The sequence below is a fragment of the Psilocybe cubensis genome, chromosome 12, assembly GCF_017499595.1.
Source record: "Psilocybe cubensis strain MGC-MH-2018 chromosome 12, whole genome shotgun sequence".
In the NCBI taxonomy this organism is placed as follows: domain Eukaryota; kingdom Fungi; phylum Basidiomycota; class Agaricomycetes; order Agaricales; family Agrocybaceae; genus Psilocybe; species Psilocybe cubensis.
The window spans coordinates 485,504-506,770 of NC_063010.1; the positions used below are offsets into that span (position 1 = coordinate 485,504).

The window sequence follows — 21,267 nt, forward strand, 5'->3', positions numbered from 1 at the left end:
ATCTTTCTTATTGGGTAATTTATTCCTTCAAAATGAAACTTGACTGGCCGCTATATATGTGGCAAACTGGTTGTTGCCTGCCGGTTGCTCTAAGTACAGTAGATAGTTTGAGTGTTCAATGTCCCATTCAGAAGACATTCAAGGCTCAGTCGTAATCTTTGAAGTAACCATCTAGATATCTAAGACTTCTTGAAAATAGCCGATGGCATCTGGGACAGACTTGCAGGTCTTCTAAATTTTGATTCATTTTCTATTCATTAGGCTGATGCTGGAAAAATGTGCAGAACGTACATAGAAATAGGAGTAAAGTAGCGTAAAGCCTGGGTATTAGAATTATTTACTAAAGGAATACGATGGTCCGAATGATCAGAAATTTCGAAATTTCAAACTTTTGGGACGATACCGTGGAAGTTCATGGACAACTTGAGAAGATCGTGCCTTGAATATTTTTCTGTCAAATCTAAGACAATCCCCGCGGCCGATATTTCCAGCAATTTCAAAACGGTTTCTTTTCTCATAACTTGCGGTACAAGTTCTTTCCCTGTATTGAGCCAACCAATTCGTATACTCTTCAGTGGCCGCCCTCTTGGATGGTGGATTTGTTGTATCGGCCCAATGATGTACGGAACACAGTCCCAGAAGCAGTCTGTAGGCCATGTTTCCCCATGTTTTCGCATATATTTGATCGACTGGAGGTTGGGAAGTAATGTGACGGTGAAATTATCGTTGTTGCTCTGCGGATCATAGGGAAGGGAGGTATTGGCGAGTAGGTATAGAAAGTCGACGTCGTGTTTACTGTGACCATAGTCCAATTGATCGAGAGTTAAATGAACTAGATGGGGTGCCTGTTTGAGTGCAGAAACAAGAGAGATTCATAGTGACATTTTGAATAGCTAATTGTCAGCGCAGTCATGGCACAAGCAGAACGCTCAAGATGCAACGGGAGGGATTCAATCGTAACAGCAATGCTGTCCAAGATATAGGATGTCAAGCCAGGAAAATTGAAGCTGTCGAAGAATACCGTGGGACCAGATTTCAAAGGCCATGGCAGTTTCCAGCCTGAGATATGCATTATTTGCAATGCTTCATGCAGTTTTGGCGAACTAAGAACGGGCGGAGGAGGAAGCCTTTCCGACTTGTCGTTTGACTCTTCAATTGACCAACGACAGTGGGTCAACTGAGGTGACGCCTGTAAAACCATAAAACATTCGGGCAGTCGAATGCCTGTCATTGAAATATTCGTAACGTGCGACCAGTCTATAGACAACGCGCTAAAGCGGCAATATCTTGCCCAGACATTAGTAGGCCGTGGTTTCGCCCCAGACATTGCACCGAATATAGCACCTTCATCTCGTGCGTATTGAACGCTGAGTGTACGCAGGAATGGAGCAAAGTTGTGATCCTTTCCAACTAGAGTTGTGGTTTCTGGCAAACCCTCGAATTCAAGGTAGCGCCAACGGTCAGAGTATTGATTTACGAGGTCGATGAAGAGGTTATGTACGGCTCGCTGACTGGGCTCAAAGTCTGACGAGTCGGAGTCATTGTATTCCGAAAGACGGATTGAAAGGGGTAGGTTGCCAGATCTTTTCAACCACTCAGTGACTACTTGAAGATCATTAAGGTCTGGACGCCGTTGAAAGAATATACGGATATTTGTCCATAACGATGGTGTGTTCCATGCAAGTTTTCGCCACGACTGACAAACGGCCCCTAAGGCCAGAGGACCATAAACTCTGTCAGAGACATAAACGTTATCGTAGTCTCCATCTCCACAACCTGCGCTGTAATCGTCTTCATCATCGAGGTACCAAACATCTGGAAGTGCATATAGGAAGATGGAGGAAACGGTTTCCCGAGAAAGGCGCCGCGTTATTGGATCATGTAGTGCGTTGATTTTGGTTCGTATTTCGCGCTGTTCCTTAATGAGATGATCATCTGGTGGTTTTGATGCCTGAATCGCTGCACTGAGGTTCATGTGTTCTCGACAAGGAGGACAAGGTCCACCGTTTGATAACTGACATTCACCAAATACCTTTGGTCGGATTTTGGATTTCATAACTAACGACTAACAGAAAACAGAGTCGGCTTCTGATTAGCTTATTTAAAAATGAACCTACCTTAACGGGGCTTCTCTGTGTTGTTTTCGTTCGGAAATCGTCCTTTTAAAACAACTTTAGAAGTATGGACTCTGGAACTGAACCCCCTTTATTTGCGTGCACGCAAATTGATCGGAAATGAAGCGCCGTTTAAATATTTGAATTTCAGATGCGCGGTCGCCGGTGACCGTGACGGCTGCAGAGAGAGAACCTGGCTTCATACATTTACAACCAATAGAAATGTCTTCATCGACGCGTCCTGTAGTCTTCATGGATATCAACATCGGAGAAACACCAGCAGGAAGGTTGAAAATGGAATTGTTCAGCGATATCGTGCCAAAGTTCGTTGTTAACTGTTCAGTTTCATTATTGGTTGGACTAAATGTTGTATCAGGACCGCAGAGAACTTTAGGCAGCTGTGTACAGGGGAATATCGGTGTGTTCTTTGCATCGCAGATTGGAGAATGCGCTGTTTATCTTCTATGGTGACAGCGTCAATTCGAGGCCTCAGGGATACAAAAATGCCACTTTTCATCGGTGATTCGTGTTCAGGCTTTGTACAGGGCATCGACTGACTTTCTGCTCGCAGAGTGTAGGTTTTCGTACGTTCTATCCATCCAATGGCTTACATTTGTCACCTCAGTGTGCCCAACTTCATGTGTCAAGGTAAGCATCACAAATGTTGTCTTCATGCAGTCGCTCACGGGATTGAAGGCGGCGATTTTTTGAAGGGTGATGGAACAGGGTCATTCTCAATATACGGTGACAAGTTTCCTGTAAGCCATCTGCTCTCTGTCCATGAACACTTCTCATCTGCCCTTAAGGATGAGAACTTCCAAGAGAAGCATACAGGCCCTGGTCTTTTATCGATGGCAAGTTGCATTACTGGCAGGTCAGATCGATTCTCATTATTGCACAGGCTAATTCAGGACCCAATACGAATGGATGCCAGGTGAGTACTTTTTTTCTGCAGCACATAGTATGTGCTAAGCATTTCTTGCCAGTTTTTCATCACCACTGCCAAATGCGACTTTTTGGATGGGAAGCACGTTGTGTTCGGGAAGGTCATCGATGGGATGTTAACGTTGAGGAAGATTGAGAATGTCGCCACTGGTCCGAACAACAGGCCGAAGCTGGTTGTCAAGATAACGGGTGCGTCTGCGTGTCATCAACTATGGATACTTTCTAACCCTATCCCCTTGCAGAATGCGGTGAAATGTAAAATATCTGCCTCGCCATGTTTGTACGTTCAAGGTCATGAATAAATTGTATATTTCACAGTTTACATAGATGTTACAAGTCAGTTCACAAGCATACGCCACGGACGCCTACGTAGGCGATATTCAGCGAACTTGCTGAGTGGCAGGGACGCCCTTGGGAATGGGGGCGTGAGGCACGGGAGCGTGAGGAATTCTGATTGTGAGGCCTTCAATAAATGAGTCAGAATATCACATCATGACCATCTTCATTGCGGTCCATACCTAGTTCCTCTGCGATCAAACTAGCGCCCTTCTCACCGACGAGAAGTGCAGATGAGTACGTGTTCGTGCCCAAGTTATCCGGGCAGATACTCAAGTCGACACACTTCAAGTTCTCGGTTCCTGTTTTTGCAACGTCACTATAGATGCACTTCGATATTTTCCAGACTACACACCGAAAACGTTGAGACGGCCATCGACAACACCGCCCTCCTCTCTTGGTTTCATAGCTGTTTATAAATCAGTGGTATTTCTTTTGCTACAAGTGCAAATAATTACCGCATGTTCCTGGAGTTAAAATCAGGTCAGTCAATGTTATCACTATATAGTGATTTCTACATACCAAGACTGTGCCAGGTAGTCTCGACGTGGTCTGGAAATCAATAAGCACAACATCGAAATATAATGCCATCACAAACGAACCAGCAATCCATTCATCGATGGCCTTGTCATCCTCCTCGCTGTAAACAATATCTTCATGGACCTTCTCGGCGTTGAAGACATCACCGGGCCTGGAAATTGCAATCAGCGGCAAAGCTGCAGATAGACTAGCCAAACACACTTGTGCCAGGTTCCTGTACATCGACATGTTAGGTTTACTATGGTCAGGTGTACAAATTACATACCCATGTGGATTCCGACGGTGAAGCCGTTGGGGAGCATCTCTTTCGCCGTCCTGATGTCAATATCCCTGCAGGCAGCAGGAGAGGCTGGGTGGAAACGTGGGTGGTGGGAGGTGAGCTCGCCACGGAAAGCTGGTTATGTGGTATCAGACGATATCCCTAATTATGCTGGATAGAATACGCACCGTCCATTCGCCTGGCAATTTCCCTCGTCTTCTTGTAACTCCAGCGAATTGGAGCAAAGTCGGCCTTGTTGTTCATGAAACCACTGTCGAAGAATGGTGCCTTGTATGGGTCGGGAGAGCTAATGTGGATCTATCGCAAATTTTTACGGTAAGCCCAGTGCATATACCAAGACCTAATTGTTTATTCACCTTTCCACGACTCGCAGGATATTCCTGGGATATTACAGGGTGAGAAGGGGTATCAGCCTGGAAATTTAACATTTAAACGCACGAGGTATTGGAACATGGTGATGTATTTGCCAGGAGGAAGGAGAGAGTGATCGGCATAGGCCGCAGACACGATGGAACCAAACCTAGGTATCAGGTAAGCAAGGAGGGACCATGGCAGGAGAAAGATACAAAACCCACATGACTGGCTTGTCTGGCTTGTCCTTGAAATACCTGTCCCAGAGCTCGTTGAATTCAGGACCCATCTCCTTGAGTTCGGCCTCGGTCGGGCGCATCTGGGATCTCGATTAAAAATGGGTTACCGCTTCACGAGGAAAAAAACTTGCCTTGAATCCAGCATCGATGGCGTTAGATGACAACCTTGCCTTCTCAGGGCTGATTTCCCACTCTTGGAAGAGCTTTTGAGCGGTTCATGAGTCGGTGCTTTGTTTGAGAGGGATGTAAGGCTCCATACCTCCTTCTGCACTTCCTTGTCGCCGCGCAAGAAGTCGTCTAGAGTGTGGCTTTCGTTGGAGACACGGTAGACTGAGCGGACGTGTAAACAGATGCCTTATAGAACAGATGAAGGTTTATCGACTTACTGGAAAGGGTAGTGTAATGATCCTGGTACTCCTCACTGGGGAAGGAGGAGGATTAACATCGAAGTAGTTTCGAAAGAGAATGTTAACATACCCGACTCCTGGAAGGTCACTGACGACCTTCAAGCCGAGTTTTTCCAACAACTCCTTGCTTCCGACACCGGAGCGTTCGAGGATCTGGGGTGTTCCGAGGGTGCCACTGCTGAGGACGACCATCTTGCGTGCACGAACGATGGTCTCTCTGAGCTGACCTTGGTGGGCGCGATTCCTGGCTGGGACGTATGCAACGCCAACGGCCTTGGTGCCCTCGAAGATGACGCGAGACACTCGCGAGTTGGTGCGGAGGTACAGGTTGGTCTGGACGTCCATGACGCTGTGCACATAAGCTAGAATTTTATATGTCAATTAGTTGTGAGGTGGTACGGATCGATGTGTACGCTTACCAGTGGCGGCATCACTACGCCTTCCGGTGTGTCGGTTGATGTATTTAGCCCAGATTTCAGTGGCGTGGGCGGTGTCGAGGTCCTGGAGATCGTCTATATACTTATAAATATAGGTGTCTTGAATTGCATCAGAAGGCGCTTACCGCTGAAAGGGAGGCCAACACAGTCAGATGCCCTCAAAAAATCTTGGGCAAGAGCGGTGATAGTTCCACCATTGCTGATCGCGATTGGTCCGTCGTATCCGTGAGTGTCGTTGTTAACTGGCTTCTGGTAGTTCTCGAGCTGTGAACAATAATATTAGACTTCTGTGATTGGTCCTGGGCATTAATTGACTCGCTCTTTTCATGAGGGGGAGGAGGTCTATGGATTTTGTGTAAGTGTTTTTCAAAACTCTTGCTTCAAAATTATTTACCTTTGGCAGTCCAACCAGGAGTCTTGAAGTCATCTTCAATACAGCGTCAGAAATCATTGATACCACACGGTTAAATAAACTCTGACCCCAATCTGACCCAGAAGCCTATAGAAGGACAGAAGATCGACGGGTTAATTATGGCTATGGACCAATTAGCTTAAACAACTTACCCTCGTGTACATCTATTATTACAGGAATGAATGATAAGATAAACTTTATTTAAAACAAAAAGGCTATTGATGTACCTGGAAATTGATACTGATTGAAATTATATGTCAGCTTGACCATTTAGATGATAAAGAGGAACAATGATATACCTGCTTCCTCCGCCTGAAGAGGGTGTCAACTCGGTGAGAATCACGTTCAATGAAATGAGATTTCATACCTAGGATGTTTGCACATCTAGGGTAATATTTAATATTGATGAACTTAATTAATTTAGGAAGACACTCACGGAACAATGCTCTGGCGCCCGCGCAGATAAGATGATTGCATTGTATCAACGTAAAATGTGGCCTTGTCGTTGCTGTGTAACATAATTTAGACGCATTTTACCAGAAGACAAAGCGTACGCACACTCCATCCCTTTGCATGTTCTTCACGAAAATACCAGGACTGTTGTCTGTGTAAGGCGTAGAACATTATATCTTCAAAGGGCGCCTACCGATAAACCCAAGGGTCATCACGGTTGTTTGCACCGCCTGTCTTTCCATTAATACAAGTTCGAGATAAAAAGGAAGATATGGTGAACCTTCAATAAGCATGACCTTCAGACTAGGGTCTGCATAAGCCAAGCGACCAGCCGTAACGCATCCTGTAAACAAGTCATATCGTTGAGTTACTACTGGGACGACAAAGTTCATAAAACACAGAGACCTGCTGGACCACCACCACATACAATCACGTCGACTTCATCAGGATGACCCATTCTGGATGCTGAGGCTGGAGTATATAAATTTGTTCAAGCTGGTAGATGAAGAACCTGTTAAAAGCTCGTTCAAAGAAACGCAGCTAGCAATCTTGAGGCTTATATACGCTTGTAACAATAAATGCGAGGGAATAACCAGGCTGCGGGATGGAAACTGTAAGCGATGACCGCCCGTAACGACTGTCATCTGATGATAAGAGTGTGAAGAAATGAATATAGCGGTCTCCCAACTGAGCTGTCGATAGCATACAGTCTCTTACCAATTAATCTGAAATTAGATTAAGGGTAAGACCCTGATCTTCTAATGCTCCGTAAGGTGTGTGAATGGGAGATTCATAGTGAAAGGCGCTGATACTTCTCAGCCAGCTGACCAAAACTAGCACAAGAGAGCCCGTGGAACGACGAGAAATGGTGGAATTGAAATTGATTGAGTGGGGGTCGGTTATGGAGAAACTGTCATTTTTGGAAATGCTTCTTGTAAAGACCTGATGCGGGGAAAGCGTGTTGATTGGTCGACGTATACCCCAGATTCCTGTGCCATGGAATTTGACATTTAACGCTTGTGAGAAAGTTTCTTCTAATCATGTTTTCAGGCAACCCGGCGGCGGACCATTGGGGAAAGGCGGACTTGAACAACACTAATTCCTAACTCGGTTCGCGGCTTTGCACTACGAGGATGTCTTGCAAAGTGGGAGCTGATAGCTGAAGCCAAAATGTGGAGAATCAGAGTGGTTCGGGCCCCAGTGATGTGAATATACTTCACATGTCATTAGAGCTTCTGGGCAAATGAGAGTCGACGGGAGATACTTTACGCACAGGTAGCTTTAACGACATTGTCCCAGTGACTTGTGCGTCGTTATTCTTGGACAAGTCGTGACTACAATACAGAAGATGGTGGGAAACAGTTCGGCTCTGTCCTGGGAACATTACAGTCAGTTATGATACTTGTAGAAGAAAGAGAACCAACAACGCCACAGAAGTTATAGACATAGGGCCTGCGATTCTCTGCATACAAGGAGAATTGGCTATGAGTAATCTGGGAATATTGTGCTACTTGAGGAGACCAAAAAAATAGGACGAATGAGAATCAGATTCAGAAAGGTCCGACATGGACTCGTCTCGTAAGATCCTGGTACTCCTTTCCAGTATTTCGACGTTGCATACGCGAAAGAATTTCTAAAGAGATGCTACGGTTCCCATTGCCAATTAAATGCCCCACTGACTACAGCGTAGACAGTGGCCATCTCCGTTGAAAATAGACAGTTCGTGGTTGGGTGTCATCGAAAGAGGACATTCCCATAGAAATATATATTTTGACCTAGGTGATGAGAATGTGCGGTCCGACAGAAATTTTAAGAATTTGAGAAGCTAGGTTGCATAGCCCTGGTTGTACGTTGAGCAGGTGGGTATCGGTGACAAAGGTCCAATCGGACTTTCGATACTTATTTCTGGTATTTGTACTTGATTTGAGCTTGTTACAATTCGTGATTCACTGTCTTATAATAGGCTCGAATGCGGAACTGAACTTGAATGGAACAAATAGAACATTGAAGCACAATTTCAAAACGTTGATCCAAGATGTCGCTCCTCAACCATGCTGTGAATTAGCCTGGCAATAAAGCTGAACCATATTTTTGAAGTAAGTTACTTCAAAAATATGGTTCGTTCCTGTGGTATTCAATACCACAGGAACGAATACATTTTCAATTTTCATCATGGTAACTGCCCCGAGGATCTATAAACAAAAGGAAGATATCTAGAAAAAAATAATAAGTCGGTTCATATGTTAGAGAGAAAGGTACTTACACTGAAGTTTAATTTATTTTTCGTTTTCAATAGGGATGAGATGCACTTCAAATGGGTTGGCTGACGGACGGGCAAATTGGGATGCCCCTCGTGAGAATTATGAAAGCCGGTTTTTGACCATTAAGTGTGCCTTGGCACCAACGACATCGAGTATCCAAACTGCAAGGACCTTGCCGTTTCCAAAGACAATCTCGAGAGGACAATGGATGTTGGCTTTCTCTTCCTATGATTCGCTAAAATTTCGACTCCCTCTCCACTAAACGTCAGTGTGGTTCATAATGCATGGGCCTCGACGGGGAGACGGGCGGAGCAAGGCCCATTTATGGCGTACAGAGGCCCGGAACAAGACAACTGGTTATCACCATGACGCTCATATGATTTCAGACCATTTATGTTCTGGGACTCATATACACCCTTGTCCAACGACGGCTAGCATATGTCCCAGCACAAACCTCTTCCAGATCTGCCGCCAAACTATGCATTGTCAGTAGAATCACGAAATCACCGTGCAGGTCTCATTCGACATTTCTTGGAAGATATTCATGAACCTGGAATCGAGGCGCGTCGCGATGGATGGGTGTGCGTGTTTGAGGAGGCTTTGGACGAGATGAGCGAGGAAATAGAACGCGAAAACTGGCTGGCAGCGGTGAAGCGAGGAAAACAGTTGAAAAAGAGTCTCGGGAAACCCTCGTCAAGCTCCAAAACCATTCGAGCGACCCCCGTCAGAGCACCACCTGAAGCAGCCAAGGATAGTTCCAAGGAAGATACCACTGCTGGCTCCCAGACTAGCAAAGATGATACCAACATTCTAGCCTCCACATCCACCGGACCTTCTCCTTTCCAACGCCTCTTTGACTTAAATTCTCGCCCGCACATACCTGCAGGAAAGCACCGTCCTGGGCATCTACTACTCTGCTTGTCACCACATGGAAGACGACTGCCTTTGCCAACCGAAGATAGCGGTTTCGACGTCCTACCTGCTAACATAGGATGTACTTTCTCACCTGCAACGTTCACTCTGAAGAAAACCGAAACCGAGTCGGAGACCACTATTTTGTACGGGCTAGATGGGCTAGAACGTAAGTTTTGATATAAAACGTTTTGACTAACTGGCTCTAAGCAACCCTCTCATAGATGATTATCTTGACACCCAGTTACGGTTAATTGGAGGAACATTTACATTGAAGGGCGTGAATTCCCCCATGCAACATATGCTACTTTCAAAGGTCCTTCGCCTTGCGATATACATTCACCTGGCTCTGATTCTTGAGCAACGTCTTCTTCGTGACAGTGGAGTGGAAGTTAAATTCACTCGGCCTAAACTTCCCGTACCATCACCATCGACACCCAGCAACCCCGCATTGGAGAAAGGGGTCAATCAATGGAGGCCGACCCGTCCCAAAATGCGGAATATCCCATCGAGTTTCACGAATTTCTTCATGAAGAGAAGTCTGAGCCACAGGTCACAAACAATAAATTCCGTTGGGCGTGGGGGTTCTCTAGATTTAACCGTGAACCTCGTTCATGCTCCGACAGTTGATATTCCAGTAGATTCATCTCCCCGCAGATCAACTGATGGACATGGATTCAGCGGGTTGCGCCTTAATCGGTTCTCGTTTCTAGGAGAACGTCGTTTATCTCTGCGGAGATCGACACATTCCTCTACTCCAGTCGATAGCGGGGCTATCACGCCATCCTTACCCTTTGTTGTTGCTTTGAAGCGTATTGAAGAATCCAAAGGTTTTTTGTCAACATCCCCGGGTGTCATACTCAACGCCCCTAAACTTCTCGTGGACTTGGCCGACAAGGAGAATCTTAGTATCGCTGACCTTGAGAATCAGCCACCCAAAAGGCGACTCAAAGGCGACGAAAGACTGGCTTTGACGAGTTTGTTAGGTTGGGATGGAAAGGACGCAGAAGGACGCGGAATGTCTGGTATCCTCGGTTTCGTTCGCCAACAACAAATTTCAGTGTTATGTTCAACCCACGTGCCTCCGGTCGCTCCCGCCAAGACTCCCGCCAATGTTGCTCCATCTCCATCCTTGACGAACACGTCTGATATTCCCAGTCAAGGCTCCTCCACCTTTACAACGAATAGTACGGCATCCTCCTCAAGTGGGGCATCTGTTGCCACAGTCTCTCCCAACAACGTCAAGACACCTCCTTTTAACCTACCTACGTCCGGTCTGTCACCTTGCGGTAAACCACACTGGATAACATATCGATATTATTCGAATGGCGATAGTACATTGGGTGAATGGATCGAAGAATTCACAAAGTCAAGTAATTTACCTTGTGATAGGCCGGAATGTAAATTTACCAGGGGACAACACGAGATTAGAGTTATTCATGACGGAGTCAGGATCACATTCCGTTCCTCTAAGACTTCAACGGAAGCAAAGAAGGACGAAGGAGAGACCGAAGGGAAGTCGAAGGAGGAGAAGCCAGTTGGCACCCACGATGCAAATGAAATTAACGACGAACAGCATATTAGCGTGTGGGAGACCTGTGCTGTCTGTAATGCAAGCACTTCAAGAAAATTAATGGACGATGGAACCTAGTACGCTTGCTATATTGTGTATCCAGTTTCAAGGACTTGCTGACTCGTTTCTCAGCTTAATCTCATACGCTAAATTTCTTGAACTCATTATTTATTCGCCATCAATACACGTTTTGACGCCTCCCCTGTGCGACCACACAAATCCATCGTCTGGGCCGTCGAATTCCCTTCATCCATCTAGGTTCAACATTATCCGACATTTCTCTACACCCCTTGGTCAAATATCGCTGTCGCTTTCGAAGATCGAGGACATCTTTGAATTCAGGGTGCCTCGATTGCAAATAACCCGTGGGACTGAAAGATCATCCCCTACTCCCACCAGATACGATTCAAAACCAGAACCTGAGACAACCGTAGACAAAAAGAAATTTCTGAGGAAAGAGATTAAAAGATGGTGGGAAGGAGTCGCGGACCACATTGACAAAATAGTGCGCTGAATTCCCTCCCTCTTTTGAATTCAAATAGGCTTATGACGTAACCATCGTAGGAGAAAGTCCTGAACTCCGAGGACGCTACTCAGAAGGCATTGCCACGTTTGCCGTCAATAGACGATGAATATGCTGCCTTTGATGTTACTGCTGAAGGATCCGGGTCAGTTACCCCAAGAGCCGTTTCTCCTTTGCCTTCTTTGCCACCGACGGCCCCCAATTCTCCGTCAAAAGATCATGGGCCAAATACATCATACTTCACCACCCAATCCAGTGTCAGCACGGATACGCAGGCATCGAAAGCGCCAACAGTGCCACCTAAAGAGGATCCGGGGCGACTGCTTTCCACGTTGCGACATAACTTCCAAAAGATTGAACAATCTCTCTACAGCCAATTAGCGAAGACACCCGAAACATCTTTGAATGATGTTAGAAGGTCTTTCATTGCGACTGGGAAAGGCACACAGAAAAGACTCAAAGCGTGGCAGAAGAAACATCTTTCCAGTTCGAAAGCGAAGGAAGTGGGTGATTTGATCGCCGAAGAGCCAGAATGGTGGGGTAAAGGATGTCACGCTGTCCCAGGAGGCAATATCATTGTGAGAGAGGATGATTGGGGAAGTATCATTGCACACACGCTCAGGTATGTCTTTTTCCCCAGCAATTTTGTCCTCTTTTCTTTTCTCGGAAATGAACATGTTTTCCAAATTTGACTCTACTTTTAGTACTACCGACTATCAGCTAGAATTAGCGAATCTATCAATAGCTCGAGCTGCTTTTGGAGCATCGCAACCCGCTGCAACCCCCCGTACCATCACAGATTCTGGAACGTCGTCCTTTTTCTCTGTGGCTGCTGGTTATAGGTTATTCGCATCCTCATCGTCGAAGAACCAACCAGATCCAGACCAGGAAGACGTTGTTTGGAATGAACCTGAACAATATTCTGCTGTCATATCAAGGAAGGAGCATACTCGAGATCCAACATCACTACTTTCAATTAGGGATGTTCTGAGACAAACATCGATCCCGGAGCAACCTAGCGGGACGACTACCCCATCTCGATTTGCCAGCTTGTCGAATGCCACAGCGCAAATCATTACGGGCACGAAGCCAACGGCAGTCAAAGCTAAGGCGAATGTGGGGATAAGCAAGGAAGCAGTGGATGGCACTATGGATACATCAGATAGTGTTGAAACAGGCATACAGTTACTGCAGGACCTCGAAAACAGTATCCCTTCCCCGCCTCCCTCTGTCGACTCAGAGAAACCAAGTACTGGAATTGTGGAGACGCATATACGAAGGGTCAAAGACAGCTCTGTTGTTTCTGCTAATAGTGCAGAAAGTCAGGTCACAGTTGGCAAAGACGACATTCCTCCACCTTTGCCTCCGAAAGACGGACAGAAAACCCCAAACAGTGTATCTTCCCCTTCTACGCCAATTCCCGTGACCCCAGAGGCATCTGCCAAATCTGAAACAGTCCACCATTCTACTGCATCTGGATTTGCCAGCACACTAGCCCATGGAATCAACTCGGCTGTACGATATGTTCTTCATTCCGAAACATTGTCACAACCTTCAACTCCTCCACCACCATCTTCTGCGAAAAAGCATCATGCACTACTAGCTGATATCACCACTTTCGATGAACGACCCCATATCAAGTATGATTGGACCATTGGTAAACGACTAAAATTCAGCTGTACGGTCTACTACGCGAAACAATTCGATGTTTTGAGAAAGCGATGTGGTATCAGTGATGGATTTGTTCAGAGCTTGTCAAGGAGCACGAATTGGGCGGCTGAAGGCGGCAAGAGCAAGTCCAACTTTTGGCAGACTAGCGACAAGCGATTCGTGATCAAGACGCTGGTTAATGCTTGGAATGTTGCTGATTTGTATGTACAAACACCTATTGTCCTTTTAATGGATCTCTCATTCTACGTCAAACAGGCAAGTTCTTGTTGATCTGGCACCTTCGTACTTCCGGTACATGGACGCAACGGCGAGCAGGGCAACTGTCCTCGCAAAGCTCATTGGGTTCTACACTGTCGAAATACGAAATCTGGAAACTGGCGCTGTTCAGTCGAAGGCCGATCTCTTGGTGATGGAAAACCTATTCTTCGATAAGAAGATAAGCAAGACGTTCGACTTGAAAGGCATCCAAGGAAGGAAGGTTAGGTCACATGGAGATACGACGAAGACACTTTTTGACGGGGAGTGGATTGAAGGTAAGCTCTTTTTTTATGTCATTACAATTAAGGGTTTAACCTGATCGTCAACCTACAGGTCAACAGCGCACACTGACTTTAGTCCGTCCACATTCCAAATTAGTCCTTCATGAAGCCATCAAGCACGATGCGGAGTTCTTATCCAAGAGTAATATTATGGACTACTCGTCAGTCTTGTCTTTGGGTCCTTTAATGTACTGCGTTGACCGTTTGTTTTCCAGACTCCTTCTGGGAATCGACGAGGAAAAGAAGGAGATTGTTTGTGGGCTTGTTGACACTATAGGCAGCTACACTTTTGCCAAAACCCTCGAATATAAGGCGAAGCAAGGTCTTCAATCGGGTAAAGAAGTTACTGTCATGCCACCGACAGAATATCAAGATCGGTTTGTTAACGCCCTTGAAGGCTATTTTGTCGCTTGTCCAGGTACGTTTTGTTCCTTGATTCAAGCGAACGGAAATATCTAACTGGTTCTCTATAGACAAATGGTCGAAACCCCTAGACGAATCCTTGGTAATTCATGATCCTTGTCTTTTACCCAGCATTCTATAGTTATTCCATGCCATTGACTCCAAGGACACATTCATTTTTTGCACATTTACATCGTAGCATATTCTTTTTATTTGGAATCAACTGAAAACTCTGTACATTACGCATTATCCTTGTCTCTACGGTGGGAATATTAAATGGATGCAATTAAAGAGCATGCTCTATATACTTTCAAGAGTTGTATCAGGGCACAAACAAGTTAATAGCATTGTAATAGCGTCTTATCAAGCGATCGTAGAGCCATTGACTAGACCTTGACTGATTATAAGTCATGACTCGGCCAATAGACCCATCAAACGTTGACCGCTGGTCATTGACTCACTAATGCTGGCGGACTCCGAGACCCCTTGCCGGAGACGCGACGCGACGCGACGTGTTTGACATCACGTGATGTTATGTAACTTTACGATTCAATATTCAAGATTGGCTCCTCCTCCCATCATTTCACTTCATTTTTTCCCCTTGATCAGGTATTCTTCTCTCAAAAATTGAGACTTTCTGCATTTCTTGGATCCAAATGCCTCCTGGAGCTCTCATTGAAGGAGAACATTCAAGTCTATTGGAGCTACATCATTATCCCATTAACAACTCACTTCATGGATCCAGTCCCACTTTTCTAGAGACAACGCCGCATCAAATGCCACCCGACCAAAGCTCATTTGAACAGGAAGGAAACTACGAAGAAACAATCGAAATTCCAAATGTACCATTGTCTAGCAGCCCTCCTGACTTCACGAGCTCTTCCCCACGCTCAAATAGTTCGGGTGAATATGATTCAAACAAAACTTCAACTTCAAATTCTTCTTTATCAAATATCTCTTCCTCTTCCCCACTTGATTTGACTACGACGGAAGGGTTTGGCCAAAAGCTTCATCAACTTCTTCTTGAAGCCTTGCGAGAACGCGAACTACGTGATAAAACAGATTTCTCTTTCTATTCAGATTCAAGTGTTGTACAAACCCCAGAAATTTCTTCCGTTCCACATGAGAAAGCTAGTCTATGTCAAATAGACAGTTCCTTTGGTGAAATCTCACCCATATCTTTCGAAGTCCCGAAAAATTCCATGTAAGTGCACGACTCTGCTTCTGAGTCAAATTAACGTATATTTTTCGATAGCTCATCTCAGAAGATCAAAATGCCTCCTCAATATCGGATAATCAAAAGAGCACTGTCAAATGGATTAGTTCAGGGCGAAAACGAAACGCTGACCAAAAGACAGAAACAGGGCAAGGACGTCAATGTTCGAACGTATGACCAAATATATGCGCGTCGAACTGCCAGTCTCCGTCGAGCTGAGTCCCTCAAATCGGTTGATAGTGATGGTCGACAAGTACGATCATTCTTAACGCTTTTTTCTTTGCTTGAATTTTCCAACAGGCTCCGCTGGTACCGACTGTCCCAGCCACGCCGATTCCTGCTAAAAGGCATACTGCTGCAACACTACCTGTTCCTATTATTGCACCACCTTCCGAACATGTAGCCAAGCTGCCCATGAGCTCAGAGACCTTCGCAAAAATTCGTCTTGAGCGTCTTTTACAACGTGAAACCGAAGGCCGAATGGCTGATGGTCTGCTTCCCGGAATATCTATTCGCCCCCCTCCATGCATGATCCAGAATCGTGGCGAATGTAGCCCACTTGACGACGACAGCAAGCTCAGCATCGAAGACGACATCAGGTTCGATTGGGAAGTTGCCATTGGACTTGGGTCCAAGAGGCGAAAGACCATTGTTGCTTGGCTTTTAAAAGTCTATCACTCCAAATTTGCGAAACCTACTTCTGCTCACCTTAGTCTGTACAGGTATTGCCGGCTAAGTCAACTAGAGTAACCGGTGCCATACAGTCGTCACCTGGGTCTCCGTCCAGCTTACAATCTTCTGGAGGCACTGTTTGCAGTAGTCTGTCAAGCGACTCGAGCTATTTTAGTACTGGTGATGACCTCTATGATCAATTGCACGGCTCCTCAGAAACACGGTTTCACGCAGTTTGGATGTTCCTTCGCTTTTTCTTTTTAACAATGCCAGCAAGTTTTCAGACGCCATGCAAAGACGATTCAGGGAACCCGAATTGTTCAAATCTATACAGGAGTACTAAAGCTCTTGAACAACAAGGACTTGGACTTATCTCTTGGGACATAGCAATCGCATGCTTATCGTTAAGCGTCAAGGTATCTACAATATACTGATTCTGGGTCATTGCTTACTATAGTTCGCGCATTAGTTTCATCGAGATTTCCTTAACCCATTAGTGCCTGTTTACGCCCACGAATATGTCACACTGGCTCCGCACACACTGTCTTATGAGGACTTGGAGGTGACCTTCGCACCTTCATCGCTTGCCTCAGCTGTGACTAATCCTGTTCAGGCTGCTCACCGCGATATACTATCGGCGTTTGATTATAGACTAGGAATCACACCCCAGTCAGTGTTGGATGAGCTATGGCTTGCACTCCCGTCACTCCGCTCGTTGCTAGACTTTCAAGAAGGTTGGAAACAAGCAACCATTACTGCATGGTCCTGTCTATTTAACTTTCTAAGGGGTGATTGCTTTTATTAGGTTGATTCGTTAATCCTTACTGATTACTACTCCAAATAGAACCTGACGTTCAACGCTTTCCTATTTCGATCCTAACTTCTGTATCTCTGATGGATGGGATCTTAAAGAGCCTTTCTGATCATTATCGGTCCGAGTTCTGGTCAAGTGATATGTTTGTTGATGACGGACTTGGCCAACCTTTGGACGAGGAGGCTTTCGACACCATGGATGTCTACGAAAAATGCAAAAATAGAGCAAGGGAAGATGCCGAAGGTGTTTTCTGCGATATCCAAACGCTCATTGGCATGACAGACGTATTCAAAATTATGTGTTATCTTTTCAGGCAGTACTAACATCTCTCTGTCCTTTTCTGTCAGGCCCAACTGCTAGAATGCCGTCTCTGGGTGTCTCACATCAAATCTGATTAACTATGGCTAAAGGCTTCTGGACTGGTTTTTTTGCTCTTCTGAAAGGTTATTTCGAACTTGGCCCTATGAATTGACCGTGTACTTCTTCTGCCTTATCCTAGGCTTACCGTGTTCTGACTGAGTCCAGGAAGCATAGACTAGGATTGATATTACGGACCGTATCTCTGGCTCGTTTTTTTTTCGGACAACGGTACCTTGGACTGGGGAGGCGATTTCCTTTTGTATGCCATGCATCCGGTGTTTATGTTTTATGGATCGGATGGGAATTGGTTTTGCTGCTGTGCTAGCCTAACGGATCTTTGCTCGCTCGTCAGAAACAAATTTTAATGATTTGACATACTGCGCCAAGCTATCTCTTACTATTCTCTTCCTTGTGCATTACCGGTAAGGAATCATTAATCACCCACTGGTAATGGTGATATTAAATCCAACCCCGAGCGCAAGGGCAGTGGCGTCTGACCACGCTTTCACATAAGAGGTATGCCAATAAAAGCGTGAGATGTTTTCATTTTTTCGATGCATCATCTGATAGCTCTCATCGAGCGCTTGTAGATTTTGCAGGACAATATTGCGAGACCATTAACATTTATCCTTAAATTGTGTTATTATCCTTGTTAGAAGCCTTGAAGGCACCACGAAAATGATTCTGTCATCATTGTTACGTGGGTCGTTGAAGCTGTCCCTATAGCATCGATATTTTACTGCTATGCTGTTGAGGAATTATCTGGCATGACATGAGTAAGTTCTTCAGGTTTCCTTCGTGAATGGAATCTAAATCTTCTTTGCTGCGCTTTTAACTGCGAAGTATATCCGACGTCCCATGTTGAATTTGATTATCTACTCAAATCTTGGAATAGGTTTCAATGAGTTGGAAAGATGAAGAATTTGCAGAATACGGACACTTGATTCGCACATTGACATGCGTAACATTGCATTATATGACCAAGTTGTCATTTATCCCCTCGATGTCGATGTTCCTGGTAGCTCAAGCTACTCCAGGGAGGACTGAACTATACCGTCTTCAGAGACCTCTTGTGGTAAAGGATTCGTGTCGCATTTAGTCTCATTGAGACTCGGTAGTTTCTGTCTATAGATTGCCACATCCACATACCATGCTATGTCGCGGGTACTAGAAATACGCCGCATTAATTTTGGATCGCGTGGAAAATGTCAGAAGGATTTAGGGTAACGAGAATGGACTGTAAATCTGTAATGGACTGCGATAAAGTCATCAATCTTTGGATCTGGATTCATTGACTCGGATACAGTCATGCTTTCCTTTAACAGCTTTCAGTCAACGCCAAAAGTAGAGTATAGATTCGGCCTCTTCCTGTACACAAAGGCACTTGATGAGCCTCGACTTAACTCGAAAGGAAATCCCATGACGGCAATTATGTATGGAATATGCACACCGGACGCTAGAAGCTGTAACGCTGTTGCTGCTGATTAATAGAAATAATGATTAGATGCCACTTTTGAAAGCGGACAGGATCACGCAAACAAAATTAAATTAAATTCTCGGAATGAAGAACGTTTGTAGGTCCCATAACCTTTATCAGGGGTGGCTTCTACATGTTCATAGACGTACATCAAAGACCATTTGAAAGACATAGATAAGAAAGGAACGGCGTTGCGGCAGCCAGCCCCTCAATTCAGTCGATCCACTGCCAAGGGTCAAAGTCAAGATCTTGCTAAACGATGCTAAAGAACACTATACACCATGACACAAATGGGCCAATGACACAAGAGTTACAAGTTAGCTGGCCACACGACTACATAAATATCCTTGTCCTCAATTGTATCCATTGTCCATTTCATGGATTAGAATTCCCCTATGGCTTGTCGTTCAAGCCACCCACACAACTCGGCTTCGGCCCAATCTCCAGACTGCCCGTGCTTTCCGTCGTGCCAGTTATTCCCTCGAAGACATGATGGTAAGGTGGTCTTGCCGAATCCTGCCCAAATTCAGAAAGGTAAGTTGATTAACTCTTGACTAGTTTTAATCTATTGCCTTACTAACACCTGTGATTTTCAGAGGATCCGATCGTCCAAATATCCCGCAGCACGTCACATATGATGTTGGACGGCGAATCTACAAGTCATACCATACAACAGAGGACACTGCCCCACAAGCACTCTATTAATGAAGGCAGTAGCAGTAGTAGACCTAAGGGTGGAGAAGGAGGACTCCAAAGGCCACACCCCACCAGTTCTACCAGATTGAATAGCTGTCAGTATTATTCGGAAAAATCATCATGCTTGGCTGATCCTATCATCAGCGACGTCAGCAAAATCCGTTGATAATTATGCTCAGCTGAGCTCGCTACCTGAGTTCAAGGCGTTCAAATTGAACAAAGAGGGCCAGCCGGAAACTCGCGAGACAGCTTCGAGTTCTCCAGGATCTTCAACTTCAAAGGATGGGACACCAGAGCCTCAAGAGTGGATGCGTGAAGTCAAGGTGTCTCGAAGAACCAAGAAGCAATCATATGTGAGGTCAGGAGGCGAAGACTTCTGTATTCGGTTGTACACTGGTCAGGAAAAACATTAGATTTTGCAAACTTCGTTGAACAACATCTTGAAAGTCAAACCATTGATATTAGTACCACACAAGCCTACACAGGCGCTTACGCACTTAGCACCTAGTATGATCTCGACTGTTATTTAAAGTTTAAATTAACATGCTTTTAGAATTAACAGCACCTCTGACTTGATGGTGATTATGTCCAGGATCTTGTCTCGAAACTGTGTAACGCTCAAAAAGGGTTCCAATTAGGAAGAAAAAAGCCCCTAAGCGAGATAAGATTACAGTACATTTGTTTGTACGTGTTATTTACCGAGTTCCACAGACTTCCACCAGATACACAGCCACAAGGTATACCTCTCTGTTGTTGACTACGACGATCTTCTCCATCTAAGCTTACTCAATGTCCTATTTCCTGCCCCATCTTCCTTCTGGCTGGCATGTTGACGAAGCTATCAAGTCAGAAGAAGATCGTGTTGTGGTTATCAGATTCGGTCATGACTGGGATAGCCAGTGTATGACGATGGACGAAACATTGTATTCAGTGGCAGAAAAGGTCCAGAACTTCGCCGTTATTTACCTTGTTGACATAACGGAAGTTCCTGATTTCAATAAAGTATGTTTTCTTTTGCTTTTTGTCGCATTCTGCTTACAGATTTGGTCTAACTTCAAAGATGTATGAGTTATATGATCAATGCACTGTCATGTTTTTCTATCGGTAAGAGTACAAAAACGTTCAGAAAATGCACACTCTGAGCACTACAACAACTTAGAAACAAACACATCATGATCGATCTGGGGACCGGTAACAACAACAAAATGTTAGTCGCATCTCTCTCTCGCCGTTGACACTTTCTAACCATCTATTTACTATAGTAACTGGGCTATGGATAACAAACAAGAAGTGTGTATCCTTTACTCCGACGATAACAACAAAACTTATAGCGATTCTCTTCTAGTTGATTGATATAATTGAAACAGTATACAGAGGCGCGTCTAAAGGTCGTGGTCTGGTCGTGTCTCCGAAAGGTAATAAACTTCATTTGCCACATGTAGCATTTTGACTGACTTCCTGTGCAGACTATTCGACGCGCTACAGATACTGACTTGTTCTCTTTTCTTGCAAGTGTAATTGTTTCCTATCTCTTATAAACATTCGTAACTGTATTCTGCTCGTTTTGCTATCCTGATCGTGCTGTCTGATACCCGCATTTGCTTCATTTTGGAGCTAAAGCGCACAGAAGTCCCGAA

The 21,267-nt window shown here is 45.0% G+C and overlaps 8 protein-coding genes across 8 annotated transcripts; 6 read left to right on the top strand and 2 right to left on the bottom strand.

Annotated features, from left to right (window-relative positions):
* Nucleotides 1-250: 250 nt before the first annotated feature.
* On the bottom strand, nucleotides 251-1,975 carry JR316_0012149 (uncharacterized protein; the record flags this gene model as incomplete). Its single annotated transcript, XM_047897782.1, has 3 exons — nucleotides 251-268; nucleotides 390-845; nucleotides 1,022-1,975. 3 exons carry the CDS (start codon nucleotides 1,973-1,975, stop codon nucleotides 251-253), a joined length of 1,428 nt encoding a protein of 475 aa, XP_047742671.1.
* A 361-nt stretch (nucleotides 1,976-2,336) lies between these two features.
* JR316_0012150 (Peptidyl-prolyl cis-trans isomerase H) lies at nucleotides 2,337-3,318 on the top strand (the record flags this gene model as incomplete). The annotated part of the gene is made up of 8 exons (XM_047897783.1): nucleotides 2,337-2,437; nucleotides 2,491-2,532; nucleotides 2,589-2,633; nucleotides 2,740-2,762; nucleotides 2,811-2,954; nucleotides 3,026-3,048; nucleotides 3,101-3,248; nucleotides 3,302-3,318. 8 exons carry the CDS (start codon nucleotides 2,337-2,339, stop codon nucleotides 3,316-3,318), a joined length of 543 nt encoding a protein of 180 aa, XP_047742672.1.
* Nucleotides 3,319-3,439: 121 nt separating this feature from the next.
* On the bottom strand, nucleotides 3,440-6,971 carry JR316_0012151 (Alcohol oxidase 1; the record flags this gene model as incomplete). The annotated part of the gene is made up of 23 exons (XM_047897784.1): nucleotides 3,440-3,522; nucleotides 3,578-3,697; nucleotides 3,751-3,804; nucleotides 3,918-3,947; nucleotides 3,998-4,086; nucleotides 4,137-4,149; nucleotides 4,201-4,329; nucleotides 4,383-4,512; nucleotides 4,572-4,628; nucleotides 4,654-4,735; nucleotides 4,791-4,885; nucleotides 5,065-5,135; nucleotides 5,192-5,226; nucleotides 5,283-5,574; nucleotides 5,632-5,724; nucleotides 5,775-5,913; nucleotides 6,044-6,148; nucleotides 6,214-6,225; nucleotides 6,361-6,445; nucleotides 6,498-6,569; nucleotides 6,620-6,665; nucleotides 6,708-6,857; nucleotides 6,920-6,971. The coding sequence occupies 23 exons, from the start codon at nucleotides 6,969-6,971 to the stop codon at nucleotides 3,440-3,442; spliced, it is 2,034 nt and encodes a 677-aa protein (XP_047742673.1).
* Nucleotides 6,972-9,213: 2,242 nt separating this feature from the next.
* On the top strand, nucleotides 9,214-14,537 carry JR316_0012152 (1-phosphatidylinositol 3-phosphate 5-kinase FAB1; the record flags this gene model as incomplete). The annotated part of the gene is made up of 9 exons (XM_047897785.1): nucleotides 9,214-9,856; nucleotides 9,912-11,337; nucleotides 11,393-11,765; nucleotides 11,825-12,405; nucleotides 12,488-13,654; nucleotides 13,710-13,987; nucleotides 14,046-14,154; nucleotides 14,209-14,411; nucleotides 14,467-14,537. The coding sequence occupies 9 exons, from the start codon at nucleotides 9,214-9,216 to the stop codon at nucleotides 14,535-14,537; spliced, it is 4,851 nt and encodes a 1,616-aa protein (XP_047742674.1).
* A 514-nt stretch (nucleotides 14,538-15,051) lies between these two features.
* JR316_0012153 (uncharacterized protein) lies at nucleotides 15,052-16,361 on the top strand (the record flags this gene model as incomplete). Its single annotated transcript, XM_047897786.1, has 3 exons — nucleotides 15,052-15,599; nucleotides 15,651-15,864; nucleotides 15,912-16,361. The coding sequence occupies 3 exons, from the start codon at nucleotides 15,052-15,054 to the stop codon at nucleotides 16,359-16,361; spliced, it is 1,212 nt and encodes a 403-aa protein (XP_047742675.1).
* Nucleotides 16,362-16,549: 188 nt separating this feature from the next.
* On the top strand, nucleotides 16,550-17,491 carry JR316_0012154 (uncharacterized protein; the record flags this gene model as incomplete). Its single annotated transcript, XM_047897787.1, has 4 exons — nucleotides 16,550-16,699; nucleotides 16,753-17,071; nucleotides 17,128-17,340; nucleotides 17,445-17,491. 4 exons carry the CDS (start codon nucleotides 16,550-16,552, stop codon nucleotides 17,489-17,491), a joined length of 729 nt encoding a protein of 242 aa, XP_047742676.1.
* A 1,916-nt stretch (nucleotides 17,492-19,407) lies between these two features.
* Nucleotides 19,408-20,043, top strand: JR316_0012155 (uncharacterized protein; the record flags this gene model as incomplete). Its single annotated transcript, XM_047897788.1, has 3 exons — nucleotides 19,408-19,468; nucleotides 19,531-19,725; nucleotides 19,775-20,043. Coding segments are annotated over 3 exons (525 nt in total), but the record flags the coding sequence as incomplete, so codon positions are not given.
* A 376-nt stretch (nucleotides 20,044-20,419) lies between these two features.
* JR316_0012156 (Thioredoxin-like 4A) lies at nucleotides 20,420-21,122 on the top strand (the record flags this gene model as incomplete). Its single annotated transcript, XM_047897789.1, has 6 exons — nucleotides 20,420-20,632; nucleotides 20,691-20,734; nucleotides 20,790-20,837; nucleotides 20,893-20,920; nucleotides 20,976-21,045; nucleotides 21,097-21,122. The coding sequence occupies 6 exons, from the start codon at nucleotides 20,420-20,422 to the stop codon at nucleotides 21,120-21,122; spliced, it is 429 nt and encodes a 142-aa protein (XP_047742678.1).
* Nucleotides 21,123-21,267: the final 145 nt, after the last annotated feature.